General features: G+C 41.5%; 1 protein-coding gene across 37 annotated transcripts in view; it reads right to left on the reverse strand.

The window, feature by feature from the left end:
* Positions 1-16,518: 16,518 nt before the first annotated feature.
* ZNF252 (zinc finger protein 252) overlaps positions 16,519-21,283 on the reverse strand; it is a 57,878-nt gene continuing 53,113 nt past the window's right edge. For all 37 annotated transcript variants that reach the window (XM_077944796.1, XM_077944799.1, XM_077944800.1 and 34 more), the window contains one exon: positions 16,519-19,803. In XM_077944796.1, the coding sequence (XP_077800922.1) occupies positions 17,693-19,803 (2,111 nt within the window). In that variant the 3' untranslated portion in view covers positions 16,519-17,692. The remainder of the gene's footprint in view (positions 19,804-21,283) is intronic.

A 21,283-nucleotide genomic window follows, 5' to 3' on the forward strand; every position in this document is an offset into this window, starting at 1 on the left:
TTGGGCTGCTTCCACATTTTTGCAATTGTGAATTGTGCTGCCATAAACATGCATATACAAGTATCTTTTTCCTATAATGACTTCTTTTCCTCTGGGTAGATACCCAGTAGTGGGATTGCTGGATGAAATGGTAGTTCTTGGTAGTTCTCCTTTTAGTTCTTTAAGGATGCTCCATACTGTTTTCCGTAGTGGTTGTACTAGTTTACATTCCCACCAGCAGTGTGGAAGGGTTCCCTTTTCACCACATCCATGCCAATACCTATTATTTTTTGATTTTTGATTATGCCATTCTTGTGGGAGTAAGGTGGTATTATTTTGTGGTTTTGGTTTGCATTTCCCTGATCATTAGTGAGCATTTTTTCATATGTTTGTTGGCCATTTGTATATCTTGTTTTGAGAATTGTCTGTTCATGTCCATAGTCCTCTTTTTGATGTGATTTTTTTTTCTTGCTAATAGTCCTTTGTTGGATGTATAGATTGTGAAGATTTTCTCCCACTCTGTGGGTTGTCTGTTTACTCTGCTGACTGTTCCTTTTGCCGTGCAAAAGGTCTTTAGTTAAATTAAGTCCCACCTATTTATCTTTGTTTTTGTTGCATTTGCTTTTGGGTTCTTGGTCATGAAATCTTTGCCTAGGCCAATGTCTAGAAGGGTTTTTTTCTGATGTTATCTTGTAGAATTTTTATATTTTCAGGTCTTAGATTTAAGTCCTTGATCCATCTTGAGTTTATTTTTTTAAGGTGAAAGATGAGGATCTAGGTTTATTCTCCTACATGTGGCTTGCCAACTATCCCAGCACTATTTGTGAATAGGTTGTTTTTTCCCCACTTTATGTTTTTGTCTGCTTTGTTGAAGGTCAGTTGGCTGTAAGTATTTGAGTTTATTTCTGGGTTCTCTAGTCTATTCCATTGGTCTATATGCCTGTTTTTTTTTTTTAGCAGTACCATGCTGTTCTGGTGACTATGGCCTTATAGTATAGTTTGAAATCAGCTTCTGTGATGCCTCCAGGTTTGTTCTTTTTGCTTAGTCTTGTTTTGGCTATGCATGCTCATTTTTGGTTCCATATGAATTTTAGGATTGTTTTTTCTAGTTCTGTGAAGAATGATGGTGGCATTTTTATGGGAATTGTACTGAATTTGTAGATTGCTTTTGGCAGTATGGTATTTTCTCAATATTAATTCTACCCATCCATGAGCATGGGATGTGTTTCAATTTGTTTGTGTTGTCTATGATTTCTTTTAGCAGTGTTTTGTAGTTTTCCTTGTAGAGGTCTTTCACCTCCTTGGTTAGGAATATTCTAAAGTATTTCATTTTTTGCAACTATTTTAAAAGGGGTTGGGTTCTTGATTTGATTCTCAGCTTGGTTGCTATTAGTGTATAGCAGAGCTACTGATTTGTGTACTTTAATTTTGTATCCTGAAACTTTGCTAATTCATTTATCATTTCTAGGAGCTTTTTGGAGGCATCTTTGGGGTTTTCTAGGTATATGATCCTATCATCAGCAAACAGCAACAGTTTGACTTCCTCTTTACCAGTTTGGATGCCGTTTATTTTTTTCTCTTTTCTAATTGTTCTGGCTAGGACTTCCAGTACTACGTTGAATAGAAGTGGTGAGAATGGGCATCTTTGTCTTGTTCCAGTTCTCAGAGGGAATGCTTTCAACTTTTACTCATTCAGTATTATGTTGGCTGTGCGTTTATCATAGATGGCTTTTATTACATTGAGGTATGTCCTCTGTATGCCGATTTTGCTGAAGGTTTTAATCATAAAGGGATAGTGGATTTTGTAGGGTGCAGCCCTTCGGTGCTTAGTGGGTGTTCTCCCCGTGTGCAGAGATGAGAGATTGTAATAAATAAAGACACAAGACAGAGAGATAAAGAGAAAGCAACTGGGCCTGGGGGACTACTACCATCAAGATGTGGAGACTGGTAGTCGCCCCAAATGGCTGGGTGCGCTGATATTTATTGCATACAAGACAAGGGGGCAGGGTAACGAGGGTGAATCTTCTAAGTGATTGATAAGGTGAAGCAAGTCACGTGATCATAGGACAGGTGGCCCTTCCCTTTTAGGTAGCCCAAGCAGAGAGAGAACACAGCATACGTCAGCATTTTCTTCTATGCACTTATAAGAAAGATCAAAGACTTTAAGACTTTCACTATTTCTTCGACCGCTTTCTACTATGAATTTCAAAGAGGAACCAGGAGTACGGGAGGAACATGAAAGTGGACAAGGACCATGACCATTGAAGCACAGCACCACAGGGAGGGGTTTATGCCTCCGGATGACTGCACGCAGGCCTGGATAATATCCAGCCTCCCACAAGAAGCTGGTGGAGCAGAGTGTTCCCTGACTCCTCCAAGGAAAGGAGACTCCCTTTCGCGGTCTGCTAAGTGTTGGGTGTCTTCCCAGACACTGGCAATACTGCTTGACCAAGGAGCCCTCAAGTGGCCCTTATGTGGGCATGACAGAAGATTCACCTCTTGCCTTCTAGGTCACTTCTCACAATGTCCCTTCAGCACCTGACCCTATACCTGCCAGTTATTCCTAGATTATATTAGTAATGCAACAAAGAGTAATATTAAAAGCTAATGATTAAATAATGTTTATAATAATTGATAATTGTCCATGATCATCTCTATATCTAGTTTGTATTATGACTATTCTTATTCTATTTTCTTTATTATACTGAAACAGTCTGTGCCTTCAGTCTCTTGCTTCAGCACCGAGGTAATCTTTCACCCACAGGATTTTGCCAAATGCTTTTTCTGTGTCTGTTGAGATGATCATGTGATTTTTGTTTTTAATTCTGTTTATGTGGTGTGTCACATTTATTGACTTGCATATGATAAACCATCCCTGCATCCCTGGTATGAAACCCACTTGATCATGGTGGATTATCTTTTTGATATGTGTTGAATTCAGTTAGCTAGCATTTTGTTAAGGATTTTTGCATCTGTGTTCATCAGGGATATTGGTCTGTAGTTTTTTTGTTATGTTCTTTACTGGTTTTGGCATTAGGGTGATACTGGCTTCATAGAGTGATTTAGGGAGGATTTCCTCTTTCTCTATCTTGTGGAATAGTGTCAATAGGATTGGTACCAATTCTTCTCTGAATGTTTGGTAGAATTCAGCTGTGAATCTCTCTGGTCCTGGACTTTTTTTTTGTTAGTAATTTTTTAAATTACCATTTCAATCTTGCTGCTTATTATTGGTCTGCTTAGGGTTTCTAATTCTTCCTGATTTAAGCTAGGAGGGTTGCATCTTTCCAGGAATTTATCCGTCTCCTCTAGGTTTTCTACTTTATGCATATAAAGGTATTCATAATAGCCTTGAATGATCTTTTGTATTTCTGTGGTGTTAGTTGTAATATCGCCTGTTTCTTTTCTAATTCAGCTTATTTGGAGCTTCTTTTTTTTCTTTTCTTTTCTGAAATGGAGTTTCACTCTTTTTGCTCAGGCTGGAGTGCAATGGTGTGATCTCGGCTTACTGCAACCTCTGCCTCCTGGGTTCAAGCGATTCTCCTGCCTCAGCCTCCCAAATAGCTGGGATTACAGGCACCTGCCACCAAACCTGGCTAATTGTTTTGTATTTTTAGTAGAGATGGGGTTTCACCATGTTGGCCAGGTTGGTCTCAATCTCTTGACCTTGTGATATGCCCTCTTCAGCCTCCCAAAGTGCTGGGATTACTGGAGCTTCTTTCTTGTTTTCTTGGTTAATCTTCGTAATGGTCTATCAATTTTATTTATCTTTTCAAAGAGGCAGTTTTTTGTTTCATTTATCTTTTGTATTTTTTTGTTGTTTCAGTTTCATTTCTGCTCTGATCTTGGTTATTTCCTTTCTTCTGCTGGACTTGGGTTTGGTTTGTTCTTGTTTCTCTAGTTCCTTGACCTTAGATTATCTATTTGTGCTCTTTCAGACTTTTTGATGTAGATATTTAAGGCTATGAACTTTCCTCTTAACCACCTTTGCTGTGTCCCAGAGGTTTTGATAGGTTGTGTCACTATTGTCACTCAGTTCAAAGAATTTTTCAATTTCCATCTTGATTTGTTGACCCAGTGATAATTCAGGAGCAGGTTATTTAATTTCCATATATTTGCATGGTTTTGAAGGTTTCTTTTGGAGTTGATTTGCAGTTTATTCCACTGTGGTCTAAGAGAGTACTTGATATAATTTCAATTTTCTTAAATTTATGGAGACTTGTTTTGTGACCTATTGTATGTTCTGTCTTGGAGAAAGTTCCATGCATTGATGAATAGAATGTATATTCTGCAGTTGTTGCATAGAAGGTTCTGTAAATATCTATTAAGTCTATTTGTTCCAGAGTATAGTGTAAATTCATTGTTTCTTTATTAACTTTCTGTCTTGATGACCTATCTAGTGCTGTTGGTGGAGTACTGAAGTCCCCCACTGTTGTTGTGTTACTGTCTATCTCACTACTTAGGTCTAGTGGTAATTGTTTTATAAATTTGGGAGCTCCAGTGTTAGGTGCATATATATTTAGGATTGTGATATTTCCTGTTGGACAAGGCCCTTTATCATTATATGTTTCTCTTTGTCTTTTTAAACTGCTGTTGCTTTAAGTCTGTTTTGTCTGATATACGAATAGCTACTCCTGCTTGCTTTTGGTGTCCATTTGCATGGAATGTCTTTTTCCTTAAGATGTTAAGTTTACGTGAGTCCTCATGGGTTAAGTGAGTCTCTTGAAGGCAGCAGATACTTGGTTGGTGAATTCTTACCCATTCTGCAATTCTGTATCTTTTAAGTGGAACATTTAGGCCATTTACATCCAATATTAGTATTGAGATGTGAGGTACTATTCCATTCATCATGGTATTTGTTGCATGTATACCTTTTTTTTTTTTTTCTTGAGACAGAGTCTTGCTTTGTTGCCCCGGCTGGAGTGCAGTGGTGTGATCTCAGCTCACTGCAACCTCTGCCTCCCGGGTTCACACCATTCTCCTGCCTCAGCCTCCTGAGTAGCTGGGACTACAGGCACCCACCACCCTGCCCAATTTTTTTTGTGTTTTTAGTAGAGATGGGGTTTCACTGTGTTAGCCAGGATGGTCTCAATCTCCTAACCTCGTGATCTGGCCACCTTGGCCTCCCAAAGTGCTGGGATTACAGGCGTGAGCGACCACGCCTGGCCACCTTGGTTTTTTTAAATTGTAATTTTGTTTTATAGGTCCTGTGAGATTTATGCTTTAAGGAGGTTCTGGTTTGATGTGTTTCCAGGATTTGTTTCAAGGTTTAGAGCTCTTTTAGCAGTTTTGTAGTGCTGGCTTGGTAGTGGTGAATTATCTCAGCATTTGTTTGTCTGAAAAAGACTGTGTCTTTCCTTCATTTATGAAGCTTTGTTTCACTGGATACAAAATTCTTGGCTGATAATTGTTTTGTTAAAGGAGGCTGAAAATAGGGCCGTAATCCCTTCTAGCTTGTAGGGTTTCTGGTGAGAAATCTGTTGTTAATCTGATAGATTTATCTTTATAGATTACCTGGTGCTTTCGCCTCACAGCTCTTAAGATTCTTTCCTTCATCTTGACTTTAGATAACCTGATGACAATGTGCCTAGGTGATGATCTATTTGTGATGAATTTTCCAGGTGTTTTTTTAGCTTCTTGTGTTTGGATGTCTAGGTCTCTAGCAAGGCTGGGCAAGTTTTCCTTGATTATTCCCCCAGATATGTTTCCCAAACTTTTAGATTTCTCTTATTCCTCAGGAATGCCAATTATTCTTAGGTTTGGTTGTTTAATATAATTCCAAACTTCTTGGAGGCTATGTTCATTTTGTTAATTCTTTTATCTTTGTTGGTTTGGGTTAATTCAAAAACCTTGTTTTCGAGCTCTGAAGTTCTTTCTTCTGTTTGTTCGATTCTATTGCTGAGACCTTCCAGGAAATTTTGCATTTCTCTAAGTGTGTCCATTGTTTCTTGAAGTTGTGATTGTTTTTTATTTATGCTTTCTATTTTACTGAAGATTCCCCTCATTTCTTGTATCATTTTTTGAATTTCCTTAAATTCGACTTCATTTTTTTTTGGTGCCTCCTTAATTAGCTTAATAATTGACCTTCTGAATTCTTTATCAGGTAAGTCAGGGATTTCTTCTTGGTTTGGATCCATTGCTGGTGCACTAGTGTGATTTTTGGGGGGTGTTAAATAACCTCATTTTGTCATATTACCGGAATTGTTTTTCTGGTTCCTTCTCATTTGGGTAGGCTATATCAGGGGGAAGATCTGCTGCTCAAGGCTGCTGTCCAGATTCTTTTGTCCCATGTTGGATTCTTTTGATGTAGTACTCTCCCCACTTTCCTAGGGATGTGGCTTCCTGGGATCCGAGCTGTAGTGATTGTTATTTTTCTCCTGGATCTAACCACCCAGGAGGGCTACCAGGCTCTGGGCTGGTATTGGGGTTTGTCTGCACAGACTCATGTGATGTGGATCATCTTTAGGTCTCACAGCCATGGAAACCAGCACCAGCTCCAGTGGAGGTGGCAGGGAAGTGAAATGGACTCTGTGAAGGTCCTTAGTTGTGGTTGTTTAATGCACTATTTTTGTGCTGGTTGGCCTCCTGCCATGAGGTGGTGCTTCCAAGAGAGCATCAGCTTTGGTAGTATAGGAAGGATCAGGCAGTGGGCAGGGCCCTAGAGCTCCCAAGAGAATATGACTTTTGTCTTCGGCTACCAGGGTGGGTAGGGAAGGACTATTGTGTAGGGGGAGGGTTAGGTGTGTCTGAGCTCAGACTCTCCTTGGGCAGGGCTTGCTGCTGCTGCTGTGGGGTTAGGAGTATGGTTCCCAGGTCAATGGAGTTGTTCCCAGGAGGATTATGGCTGCTTCTGCTGCCTCATGCAGGTTGTCAGGGAAGTGGGGGAAAGCTGGCAGTTACAGGCCTCACCCAGCTCCCATGCAACCCTAAAGGCCAGTCTCACTTTCACTGTGCACCCCACCCACCCAAGCGCACTGAGTTTGTTTCTAAGCAGTGGGTGAGCAGGGCTGGGAACTTTCCACAGGCTACCAACCTCCAGCTAAGCAAGCAACGAGGGTGTTCGTGCCTCCCCACCTGCCAAGTCTGCACACTTAAATCACACACTCCTGTGAGTTCTGGCCAGGAGACTTCATGTTTGATTGGAATTGTTACAAAGTTCACCTGGAGGTTTCCTTCTCCCTTTGGTCTTTTCCCAGTTCCTCTGGCAGCCCTCCCCAAGAACCCCTGTGAGACAAGGTAGAAATGGCTTCCCAGGGCTTTTCCCACTGCTTCCTCTAACCATGTATTTTGCTTGGCAGTCAAATTTGACACAGCTCCAGGTAAGGTCAGATCCTTCTCCTGTGATCTAGACCTTCAGATTCCTCAGTGAGGAATCCCCAAACACTGATTCCTCCTGTGTTTGGGGGCGAATGATCCCTATTTCCCATGTTCACAGCTTGGGCACTCACAGTATTTTAGGTGTCTCCTGGGCCCTGCAGGAGCAATCCACTCCCTCTGCTTTTTGTATGAGAAAAAAATCTGTATGGTGAATTTTGTCTTAAAGTAATAGTCCCAGCTACTCAGGAGGCTGAGGCGAGAGAATGGCATGAGTCCGGGAGGCAGAGCTTACAGTGAGCCGAGATGGCACCACTGCACTCCAGCCTGGATGACAGAGTGAGACTCTGTCTCAAAAAAAGAAAAAAAGGAATATAACCGGTTGGGCTGGGCATGGTGGCTCATGCCTGTAATCCCAGCATTTTGGGAGGCTGAGGCGGGCAGATCATGAGGTCAGGAGATTGAGACCATCCTGGCCAACATTGTGAAAACCCATCTCTACTAAAAATACAAAAAAGTAGCTGGGTGTGGTGGCAGGCGCCTGTAGTCCCAGCTACTCTGGAGGCTGAGGAAGGAGAATGGCGTGAACCCGGGAGGCGGAGCGTGCAGTGAGCCGGGATTACATCACTGCACTCCAGCCTGGGCAATAGAGCTAAGGGAGGAGACCACCCCTCATATTGTCTCATGCCCAATTTCTGCCTCCAAAGAAAGAAGAAGTAAAAACTAAAGGGCAGAAATGAAATTCACAGGCAGACAGCCTGGTGCCGTGCCCTGGACCTGGTTAAAGATTGACCCCTGACCTAACCAGTTATCTATAGATTTCAGACATTGTATGGAAAAGCATTGTGAAAATCCCTGTCCTATTCTGTTCCATTCTGATTATTGGTGCAAGCAGCCCCCAGTCACATACCCCCTGCTTGCTCAATCGATCATGACCCTCTCACGTGGACCCCCTTAGAGTTGTGAGCCCTTAAAAGGGACAGGAATTGCTCACTTGGGGAGGTCGGTTTTTGGAGACGTGAGTCTTGCTGAAGCTCCTGGCTGAATAAAGCCCTTCCTTCTTTAACTCGGTGTCTGAGGGGTTTTGTCTGTGGCTTGTCCTGATACAAAGTGAGACTCTGTCTCAAAAAAACAAAAGAAAACAAAACAACAACAACAAAAAACCGCAGACTTGAGAGAAAAAAATTTCAGAAAAAAACTATAGTATACCTGTTATGGGATTCTACCCTGACCACTGTTTTTGAGCTCTTATTATTTTCCTACAACTTGGACTAAATCCTAAAGCATGTCCTTGCTACAAGTCTCTAAAAATAGACTGGGTTTTAATTTTCATGTTTTTAGTTGACCTCCCAATGGAATAGGGTTTTAAAAAAATTCTGTCACATAATTTTTTTTAATTTTAATTAAAAAAAATGTACATTAAATTTAAATTTTAATTAAAATTAAATTACTCCAAAGGCTAGAGATGATTCCACAAGTAATAACAGCTACAGATCAATGTCTTCAACAGGACTATTGGAAATGAACCTTCCCAGTGACAAGGGACACCTTGACACTTATATTTTGATCATCAAAGCTTTCTAGAAGAAAGACTTTTTATCAAGAGGGGGAGATGAGAGAAAACTTGTATCTGAGAAAGGTGAGGTTTTTATTAGGCCCAGAGCAGCATTAAAATAAGACAGTAATCACATCCTACTCCCCAGCTTTTTAGCTATGTATTTGTCTCCTGAAACTGCTTGTTATCGCCATAAGTAGCTACAAATTAACCTAAAAATGCCATGCTGAGCAATAAAACCCACACCCCATAGTTTAACAACATAAAGCCAATCAATAGCTTATTTTAATGTAAATTCTTGGTAAATAATTCAGGAACAACCTCTTTTTTTCCTTTAAAAATCAATTTACAGGCTGGAAATGGTGGCTCATGCCTGTAATCCCAGTGCTTTGGGAGGCTGAGGTGGGAGGATCCCTTGAGGCCAGGAGTTTGAGACCAGCCTAAGCAACATAGCAAGACCCTGTCTCTACAAGACTTTTAAAAAATGAGCTGCGCATGGTAGTGTATGTCTGTAGTCCTAGCTACTGAGAGGTCCAAGGTGGGAGGATTGCTTGAGCCCAGGAATTCAAGGTTACAGAGAGCTATGATTGTGCCATTGAACTCCAGCCTGGACAACAGAGCAAGATCCTGTCTCTATTTAAAAATGAAAAAAAGTATCCACTATAACTGCTGCTAACTGGAATGTATTTTCAGGGCAAATTAAATCTTTGACCCTGGGTTACAATCCTTAAGTTTGGCCTAAATAAATTTTCTACTTACATTAATTTTGACCCAACTTGTTCCTTTTAGGTCATGTGGAATAAGGACAGTGAGAAATGGGTCTGATATATCTCTTTCCTTGATTGTCTTTCTCTTTCAGCTGAATGCCAAGGCAGGAAGAAATGAAGAGTGGGAGCTTTTGAGGGTAAGGCTTTGCTATTCAAGCCTGGGCTGTCACAGGTGTAAATGTCACCTCTCCTGCCCACAGGTCTTGCGTGCACAACCATTGAGGTCCTTGGTTCCTAGAGCTAGGTCTTCTCAGAAATGGGGTTCTGAGAAAGAACTTGTGTGAGGGAATGAAAATGTGGAGCCTTCTTCTCATTCTGCTCTGCTCTCTGGGGGATGACCCATGGATGGAGTTGGGTAGGGGTTATAAGCCAAAATTAAAATTCTAAGCCCACCACAACCAATGGACCCCTCCTCTCAGACAAGGGCATTCCAAAGTTAACCTGAAAAACTAGTTCAGGCCATAACAGGAAGAGGGGGCCGGGCATGCTTCATTATACTCCCTTCCCTTTGGAACTCAGGTACAAATGACCAGCATTAACATTAAAACAGAGATCTTAAGACTTTTTATAACAATAAGATACCAAATTCCAGCCTGACTCGAATATAGCATTGTATGTCAGCATGCAGGCCCTGAATGAAATCAAAGCATTTTATCCTAAAATGTATTTCTTTGACATATTTTGAAATGGCCCTGCAAAGCTGTTGTGGAGAAAATCTGCATTCTGCAGAGAATCCCTTTTCCTTTTCAGGTCTTTTCCCTGATCCAGGAGAGAATTACCTGAGTCTGGCACCTTTTCAAGTCAGATAAGAAACATTTACAATCTGTTTTCTCTGAAGCCTGCTACCTGGAGGCTTCATCTACATAAGAAGAACTTTGGTCTCAACAACCCTTTATCTTAACCCATACAGTCCCTTCTACTGACTCCAGGTCTTTAGATAAACTCTTTAAACCAAATGCCAATCAGAAAATCTTTGAATCTGCCTAAAAACTGGAAACCCCTGCTTCCAGTTTTCCTGTCCTTCTGGATCAAACCAATGTACATCTTATATGTATTGATTGATGTCTTATGTCTCCCTAAAATGTATAAAACCAAGCTGTAGCCTGACCACCTCGGGCTCATGTTCTCACGATCTTCTGGGGCTTGTCATGGGCCATTGGTCACTTGTATTTGGCCCAGAATAAATCTCTTCAGATATTTTACAGTTTCACTCTTTGTCAACAATGTCCTACTCACTTAGGACAGAGACATGGTGGGAGAATCACTGGACCTTGGAGGAAAAATGTTGAGGTCCTGACTTTGGACACATTGATATCATCTCTAAATATCAGGCCCCTCCTGTGAGAGCGTATGTGGCCTCCCAGCAGGACCTGGTGCTATAACAGTCACCAGGACAGGTACAACAGCTCTGTGTAAAGGACACAGCACTGCACATGTTCAGCTTTGCTGTTATGGTCACTGACCTCACAGCTTGAAAATGAATTCCTGGAACTCTAAGGATCAATTTTGAAGTAGTCAGTGCCCAAAGAAAGATTCAACTCAGCCTCCAACCAGGACCCTTTGCTCCTACCTTCAACTACTATATGCCAGGCTCTTGTTCCCAGCTCACAGAATCACCTGAGAGGCCTCACAGTGATAATGGGCCAACTCTCACCTGAGAAAAGTGGTTCATCTCTTCCCTTATTCCAGATACCCCTTCCTCATTTCCCATGGAATTTCAGGGCCCCAGGGAGCATGGGATTGAGTTGGGAAGGAGAAACTTAGGGAATGAATTGACAGGACGTGTTGGTAAGAGGGATGAAAGCAGCATCAGAACCCGGGATTGGGGTCCTTGTCAGGATACTTGGCTGTCTGTCCTTTCTTTTCCTGGATGCACAGTTTGCTTCTTGCTCTTACAGGCACCTGCACAAGCTCCAATTTGAGGACAGAAAAGGATATTATGTATTCTAGGTCTGGTAAATAACCATGGGGTAGGTTCAGGGACGCTCTTGACTCTACTGTGAGAAGGCCAGGGTACAACCTCATTACCTGGCTCCACAAGCTCCTACCCTGGAGAACAACAGTAATATATTGGTTCCCAGGTTTTAACATCAATTCATAGCCAAAGTCCAGTAATCTCTGTCCTAGCCCAATTAGCCTCAGACTACAAGGAAAAAACCTGCACTCCAACAAAATCAGAGTTACTGACCCATTATAATGAGGGTGATAACACCCCAGAACCGTGGGGTGTCTCACCAAACTAAAGAAAACATAATTTATTATAAGACTTTGGGGAAGGGTGGAGTTTAAGTGAAATTTAAATAAAGCAGTGTTTTAATGGGCATGCAGCAAAGCAGGCTTGTGAGTAATGGGTCGTCAGGTCTGGACTGTGAAGTACACCCAGGCTCATTTCCTTGGGAACCACAAAATTAAGATAGGTGTAGAATATGGTGTCCAAAAACTTCTTATATGAATTGGGTTGTAAATTGAGGTTGCTTCTCTATGTCAAAGTGACAGATCTGCCAGGAAAGAGTAGAGTGTTTCATTCTTACTGATATAATTTCTAACATGTTTCTGTTAGTCTATAAGAGAACAAAGTTTCTCAGTAAGAAAGTAGAGGTTAAATTTTACCACATTCTACAGCTGCATATATCTCTGGCAGAAATAGTTTCCTATTAACTCTACAGTTGGTTTTATCTGTTATTCCAGTCTGATTAATAGCTTAACAGATTTTTCTTTCTCCATCCAAGGTGTTACTTCCTTATCCCTAAAAAAGTGGGTATTCTTGTCCTCTGATATATAGTTACCCTGGTAAATGGTCACATTCCCTTTGGCAAAGGGAATAAGACTTACAGCATAAAATTCGGAAGTGTAGCAAGATCTTTCAAGGGAAATCTGGCCTCTTTTTGTTTCATGAGGTTCTGGGTCAGAACTGGCTCAAGCCTAGGAAGTAAGTGAAGGTCGATGACTGTTGTGCTGATCCAAGTCAGGTGTCTGTAAAGGCTTAATGACTCACTGATACTGATGAAGACTTTAGTAGGCGGTCTACCTAAATCAGTCCATAGTCACCATCATCATTACTCAGGGTCAAAACCTCTATGGTCAAACCATTCTCATTACTATTGTGGCCCTGGGCCTGTTACAGTGACAACTTCCCTGTCTACAACTGGGTTACATGCTACCATCTTGTCCTAACCATTCCCATTGAGTTAAATCCTCTTTTATTTCTTTCCTTCCTTCCTTTTTCCTTCTTTTCCTTTCTTTCTTTCCCTCTCTTCCTTTCGTTTTTTTTGAGGGGAATCTTGCTTTGTCACCCAGGCTGGAGTGCAGTGGCATGATGTTGGTTCACTACAACCTCCATCTCCCGGGTTCAAGTGATTCTCCTGCCTCAGCTTCCCAAGTAGCTGGGATTACACGCACCTGCCACCATGTCTGGCTAATTTTTGTATTTTTAGTAGAGATGGGGTTTCACCATGTTGTCCAGGCTGGTTTCAAATTCCTGAACTCAAGTGATCCACCTGCCTTGGCCTCTAAAGTGCTGGGATTACAGACGTGAGCCACTGTGCCCAGCCTAAATCCATTTTCATAACAGCTTCTACTCCCTTTGATAGACTATATAAAACAGCCACTACAGAGTCTTTCCTGGATGTTACTATTCCCTCACCAATGCACTTCTCTAAGCCTGGGCGAAAGGAGTGCCCTCTTGTATCTCCTGAGCCTTTGAATCCACTGTCTGTTGTAAAATCAGGCAATTCTGCATGTCAGCCTTACTCAGTGTAGGCCATGACCAAATATAGTCTTCCATTAACAAGCTGCTACTGCAACTAGTACAGTCAATCCATAGCTTGCCATGTGTGCACTCATATAACAAATCCAGTCCAATCCAACATTACATTATCTCTAGTCGAAGAGCCTTAGAATCTGCTCCCTTTCATATCACCCACACTTCTGCCAACAGTAAGCTGGAAAAATCTTCCAATTATTTGGCACTCCCTCTCAGGTCACACTTTTGTCTCATGCCCCAGGTCTTCTGGAGTTTCATTACAGGAAGCAATCAAAGTTGGTCGGTATTGAGAACAATCCACATGCCTGTGCAAAGTGACAGCTTTAAGAATAATATGTGTAGCTGTAGGTAATTCATTTTGACATAGTTTTCTGCTATGTTATACTTATAATCAAACTTCTTTTCTCCCCCTCTCCATGAACACTGGACTTGTTTTTCCTTTTCTTTTTCATGCTATTACAGGAACAGCTGCTATCAAACATTTTGTGACACATCTTCTAGTTCTCATGCAAGCACATCCCCAACACATATGTGCAGGAGTGGAACTGGGTTGTGGGCTACATAATTTTTTTTTTTTGAGATGAAGTCTCACTTTGTTGCCCAGGCTGGAGTGCAGGGGTGCTGTTTCGGCTCACTACAACCTCTGCCTCCCAGGTTCAAGTGATTCTCCTGCCCCAGCCTCCTGAGTAGCTGGGATTACAGGTTCCCGCCACTACACCTGGCTAATTATTTTAGCAGAGACAGGGTTTTGCCATGTTGGCCATGCTGGTCTCAAACTCCTGACCTCAGGTGATCCACCTGCTTCGGCCTCCCAAAGTGCTGGGGTTACAGGTGTGAGCCAGTGCATCTGGCCAGGGCTAATTTTTAACTGTATTAATAATGCCAAAATATTTTCCAATGTGTCATACCAATTTCCACTCCTATCAGCAGAGTATGAGAGTAACTGTTGCTAAACATTTTTGGTGTCATTCTCTGTCAGATTTTTAATTTTTGCCAACCTAGTGAGGGTAAAATGACATCTTGCAATATCATTTTGCATGTCTGTGATTAATAATGACCTTTGCCCCTCTTTTCATACAGGTTGGTCATGGGAGTGTTTTGGGTGATGAAGAAGCCTTGGCAGGTTTTATGGCAGAGACAAATCCAACTCAGTTGTGCTGCCTGGAGAGTCAGGGCCTCAGAAATTGGGATTAGAGGCAGGAGTTTTAGTCCTAAAGATCTTACAGATTCCCAACAATACAAAGTGCCTCTCACCCTATATGAAAATGGGCAATAATGGAATTCACCGATTACATTCTAATGTGTGTGAATACACGTATAAAACACAAATTAACCTTAACAATTGGTGGGGAAGATTGACAGCACAGGACTAAGCACAACAAATTAGCAGGCACTAAGGCAGAATACTTTTCACAGCAGAAAGACCAAATCTGTCCCTTTCTGATGCACATCTTCAGTTTTGGGTCAAAAGTTAGTGGTGGAGGTCAAGGCCAAGGTCAACCTAAGGAGTCCACAATAGCATGCATCAGTGGAAATGCTGCAGGACAGACAAACATGGAGGAAAAAGTAAAAACGCTCTTATGACCATCAGCACCTGCCTTCACTGCCTAGGGAGTCCCTTCTCCTTGTAGCAAAGGCTGAGCAAATTCTCTGGGATTTTCACTTAGTAACCTGATATTCTGGCAAGTCAGACAACTGAATTAACTATGTTGAATACTCCACTCCAACACCCATACGTGAACCTGGTTGTCCTCGCAGCCTACTGCCTCACTGCTGTGATGTCTTGGGCAGATCCTGGAGCATGATTTTGAAGACAGACCAGGGCCCTTCTCTACATCCCCCATCTCTGCCTCTCAAGTCCAGTCAGGCTATAAACATATGGCAGGGAGTAGACCATCAACTACTGTGAACTCTACCAGTTCAATGAGTAGCAAATAATGTCAACAAAGTATGGCCACCAAAGTACTCTTCTGTCACAACTGACATAGCCTGTGGTGAAAATTGCTGATGCATAGAGATATGAGGGGTAGGAGACACCATCTATTTACTACATAGCACAAGTGGGAGAGAACTATAAGGAAACAACTTTCCCTCACTACATCCCAGGGTGACCTGCAAATATGCCACTTATTCTTTTGTGAGTATAGTGAGCATGACTAAACACAGTAGCTCTCTGGGAAGAGCAAGAATAAAGGAGTCTTCAGAATGAGTTGTAAGATATGTATGATGCTTACTAAGTGGAACTCACAATTGTCCTGTTTAATGTCAGTCTCCTTGTTTTGAGAATGCTTCAGGTGACGAAGGCCTGTCAGCAGTATGGATCATGATGAGATTCCTGGAAGGCTGAACCTCTGCTGGTACAGGCATAAAACTCCTCCAGAAATGGCTTCTTTTTATTAACTAAAGAAACTGAAAATGCCTTTCTCCTCTCAATTTTAATGTAATTGGTTAAGCAGCCAGGAGAGGCGAGTGTGGTGGTACACACCTGTGGTCCCTGCTACTCATGAAGTTGAGGCAGGGGAATTGCTTGAGCCCAGGAGTTCAAGGTTACTGCATCCCAAGTAGCTGGGACTGCAGGCTCCCACCACCATGCCCAGGTAATTTTTGTATTTTGTAGAAATGGGGTTTCACCATGTTGGCCAGGATGCTCTTGATCTCTTGACCTGCCTGCCTCAGCCTCCCAAAGTGCTGGGATTACAGGCATGAGCCACTGTGTCCAGCTCCCTTTTGTCATCTCTTGATGGAACCTCAAAGAAGAGATCCTTGGGGGAAACTGAATTTCTTTTTGCTTCCTTCTTGAAAGTTCTCTAGAAGTTGTAACTGGGTAACAAGCTCTAAGTCCCTGGCTCAGCCTGCAGGCAAGAGAGCGGGGTGAGTTGACATTGAGTTTTGACTTAACTTCAGGAGATTAAGGTTTCCAGTCACCTCAGGAAAAGACAAGAACTCTGTTCTTGCAGTAGAACATAGCTCTCTGTGATGGGTAAGTGAAGACATAAGCCACAGGCTCCCATTCTTGGACATTTTCCTGAATTTTCTTCATGACAACACATCTAGAAAACCCATCTACCAAATCCTATTTAAGTAAACTATTGGGGTCCGTGTGTTTCCTAAACAAAGGAATGAACACACAAGACAACACAGGATGAGACAAACATGGCGGCCGCCCCGAACAACACACTCTGCTTTATTTTATACAGCCGTTTGTGGAATGTTGCCAAGTCACAAGACACATTGTTGTTTTTCTGACCTTTCCCTGACTTTCTGGATTTTCAAGATGTTTACACATAAATCAGCCCCCAGGGTCTGCTGTTTGCAGTTGGCTCCTTTGTCCTCCCTGTTTGCAGGGAAGGAACGCCCTGCTTCGTTTGCAAGAGCAGGACTTATTGGGAACATCTCGTTTGTGAGCACATAGTCTTCTACAGTAAAATGTACAATATCCCATTTTGAATTAGTTGGATATATTGGGCCAGCTATAAGACTGCAAGCTCCTTGCTGGCAGCATCTTAACTCTTGGAAACCTGGAGGTGGAGTACAGTGTTATTTGACTTTTTAGCAAGGTCTCAACTATTTTAATCTACACAAAGACTCACCTTATTTCTTAACAACTTTTGCTTATAATCATGTTTCTCTTCCCTGTGAATTATCTGATGTTGAAAAATAATACTTCTGAAGCTTAAGGTACCATACTCCTTATCACAAAATAAAAACATTTTGAAGGGGCCCAAACAAACAAGAAAACCCCAGCCTGGTTCCATCACACTTGGAAGTGCAAGGATCTCAACTACTTTCTCTGAAGTTGAAATAAATGATACAAAAAAAAAAAAAAAAAAGAAAGAAAGAAAGAAAGAAAAGCAAGTGGTCTCAAGTGAAATACCTAACTGTACCTTAAGGTCTGGTGCTATGAAATGCATCTAAATAATTAAGTTTCACATATCTACAGGGCTCAAGAAGGGGGCCCATCCTCTGAATCTGAAACAAGGTGTGCTATTGTGGGACTGTCACTACACACTTCAGTAGCCTGCCTTTAGTAAGCAGCTCACTGGAGAGTGAAATCCCTTAAGAGCTGAATCTCTAAAAGGAAAACCATAAAGTGACTCATTTCTCACCAGCATGACTCTTGTATAACTGTGAAGAATTTATAGACTAATCAGTTACTCTCCATTGTGAACCGTACAATGTTGAATGAAAGATGACTGTGCACTAGAGTTCCCCACACTTACTACATTCATAGGCTTGCTCTCTAATGTGAATTGTGTGGATTTTCTCATGACTACTAAGAGTTATTCTCTGACTGAGGTTTTTCCACATTGATTACGTTTAAGGTCGCTCCCCACTGTGAATTCTCTGATGTCGAGTAAGGTGAGACCTTTGTCGGAAGGATTTTCCACATTCAGTGCATACATAGGGTTTCTCTCCAGTGTGAATTCTCTGATGTTGGATAAATTGTGAATGCTGACTGAATGCCTTGCCACACTCACTACATTCATAAGGTTTCTCACCAGTATGAATTCTCTGATGCTGAATGAGAGAGGAGCGAATATTGAAGGCCTTCCCACAGTCACTGCACTCATAGGGATTCTCTCCAGTGTGAATTCTTCGATGGCGGATAAGGTGTGCACTCTGGCTGAAGGCCTTCCCACAGTCACTGCACTCATAGGGCTTCTCTCCATTGTGTGTTCTCTTATGCTTAATTAGGGTGGATATCTGTCCAAAGGTTTTCCCACACTCATTACACTCATAGGGTTTCTCACCAGTGTGACTCCTCTGATGTTGAATAAGGTGTGACCCCTGGCTAAAGGCCTTCCCACATTTGTGACACTCGTAGGGTTTCTTTCCATTATGTATTCTCTGATGCTGAACAAGGGAAGAAAGCACACTGAAGGCTTTATCACATTCATTACATTCATAGGGCTTCTCGCCATTGTGTGTTCTTTGATGGTGAATAAGATTAAAACTCTGGCTGAAAGCTTTTCCACACTCACTACATTCATACGGTTTCTCTCCTGTGTGAATTCGCTGATGCTGAATAAGATGTCCCTTTTGACTAAAGGTTTTCCCACACACACTACAACCATAAGGTTTCTCTCCAGTGTGAACTATCTGATGCTGGATAAGGGATAGACGAGCACCAAATGATTTTCCACACTCATTGCTGATATAAGGTTTCTCTCCAGTATGAATTCTCTTATGTTGAATAACTTGTGAGCATTGACTAAAGGATTTCCCACATTCATTACACCTATAAGGTTTCTCTCCAGTGTGAATTCTCTGATGGACAATAAGAGTTCGGTTCAGGCTAAAGGATTTTCCACACTCATTACATTCATAGGGCTTTTCTCCTGTATGGACTCTCTGATGCTGAATGAGAGATAATCGTGTACTGAAGGCTTTGCCACACTCCTCACAGTCATAAGGTTTCTCTCCAGAATGAATTCTCTGATGTTGAATAAGGTGTGATTTTCTGTTGAAGGCTTTCCCGCATTCTCTGCACTTGTAAGGTTTCTCTCCACTATGAATTCTCTGATGATGAATTAGATTAGAGCTATGACTAAAGGCTTTTCCACACTGATTACTCTCATGAGGTTTCTCTCCTGTATGAATTTTTAGATGTCGAATATAAGATGAATGTGTACTAAAAGCTTTCCCACATTTAATACACTCATAGGGCTTTTGTCCAGTGTGAATTTTACAGTGCTGAATAAAGTATGAGTGAGCACTGAAAGATTTGCCACAATCCTCACATGTGTAGGGTTTCTTACCATTGTGGATTCTCTGATGTTTACTGAGGATAGAGGGCCGACTAAAAGCTTTTCCACATTCATTGCACTCATAGGGCTTCTCTCCACTATGAATTCTCTGGTGCTGGTTAAAAGCTGTGTTCTGATTGAAAGTTTTTCCATGCCCAGTACGCTCAAATGGTCTGTCTGGATTGTTCATCCTCTGATTCTCACTAAGAACTGAACTCTGTCTGGGTACTTTCACTAACACATCTGTCTGACAGGCTCTTTCTCCTAACTGGAAACTCTGGAGGTTAGTGAGGTCCTCATGTTGTTTCAAGTTTTCTACACTTGACACTCTTGGATGGAGACTCTTCTCTCTAGACATTCTAACATGTTTGTCAAGATTTGAGTCTGTAATGCAGTTTTCTCCAACAGTATTGAACTTGTGGCCATTCTCTCTAGAGAGGGTTTTCACACATCTCATAGTAATTGCTCTGAAATTGTTCTTCCGGGAAAAGGAGTTCTTAACTCCTTCTACTGCATATTTTCTCCAGCAATTCTCTAACTTTCCCTCAGTTTTACTCATCTCTTCAGTTTCCTTAAAAATATTCCTTACATGATCTTCTGATTTTGCTCTCTGGGATTCCAATTCTTCAGAAATTTCCTGCTTTGGAATCAATTCCTCTTTTTCAATCATAGAATCATAGCCTGAAAGAATGAAAAAAAAAAAAAAGTGAAACACTTGCATTCTACTATGGGAGGAAGAATTAGAGAATAAGCAGGAATATTTATATCAAACAAGTATCTTGTAGGATAACACTGATACTCAGAATGCAAATTTAAAAAAAGCAACAAATATGACCCCCTTGGGAAGAGGAAAAAGAGAAGCATGCTGGTAAAGCAATGAACACTGGTGTGGGGAGGAAGAAGGAAGGTAATATGCCCAAGGTCAAAGGCTTAAATCTGCAACTGGGCTGACCAGGAACACATGGAGTAGGAAAGGCAAGATCTGAGAAAGGATTTGAGGAGGGTCATCAGGAAGGAGGAATTGGAGGCTGCCTCCACTATTCATGTCATTGCTGCATACTTTGTAAACAAGGTATCTTCTTATGGCTTACATATAGCATATTCAAATATTTGTTGAAAATAAGTGATAAATGACTCATAATGAATGAAGTGTACATCAGTGCAATAGATGATGGAAAAAAACTATTTGATCTGGACAACTTGGTTTCACAGAAGCAAATCAGGAAAAACAGAAAAAAGCAGCAACCTACTCAGGCCAAGTATACACAACACTCCCAAATCACACATTTCCAGTGAACAAAAGTGTCCAAAAATTTGTAAAAACTATAAAACTGAATTCTGAGACCCAATGAAAGCAAGCTTATTAAAAATAAAAATCCAAAACCAACCAACGAAGCAAACAAAAAAACAAGCACTAAGTCACATAGATACAAAGACTGTGGGAAGGATAACTGAGGTCAGAACAGTAAAAGGACAGCCCTATGTTGAGATACTACAAAATAACAATGGAATCTCCCTTTTGCAAATGGTGGTTATCATTAGTTATAACGGGATGCTCCTTGAAACTGCACTGCTTGAATAGGGAGACTGAGCTAAAAACACTAACTGGATGAGCTCTAAAATTGGGCTAAATATGGCTGGGTGCAGTGGATCACGCTTGTAATCCCAGCACTTTGGGAGGCCAAGGTGGGTGGATCACCTGAGGTCAGGAGTTCCAGACCAGCATGGCCAACATGGCAAAACCACATCTCTACTAAAAATCCAAAATTTAGCTGGGCATGGTGGTGGGTGCTTCTAATCCCAGCTACTTGGGAGGCTGAGGCAGGAGAATAGCTTGAACTCAGGAGGTGGAGGTTGCAGTAAGACAAGATTGTGCCACTGCACTCTAGCCTGGGTGACAGAGCAAGACTGTCTCAAAAAATAAAATAATAAAATACAATAAAATAAATAAAAAAATAATAAAATAAAATAGGGCTAAGTAATCTTAATAGATTTCCATGAACTACTCACGGTACTACAGAGGGACTGATTTTGCCATTCAGAGTATGAAAGGAAAAAAGCAAACTTCATAATTTACTCTAAAACCTACAAACAGTGTCCTAGAAGATAAACATCCTGAATTTAGGGAGAAAAATTTCTGAGGTATCTGAGGAGTTGAGTC

Source organism: Macaca mulatta, chromosome 8, assembly GCF_049350105.2.
Source record: "Macaca mulatta isolate MMU2019108-1 chromosome 8, T2T-MMU8v2.0, whole genome shotgun sequence".
Taxonomy (NCBI): domain Eukaryota; kingdom Metazoa; phylum Chordata; class Mammalia; order Primates; family Cercopithecidae; genus Macaca; species Macaca mulatta.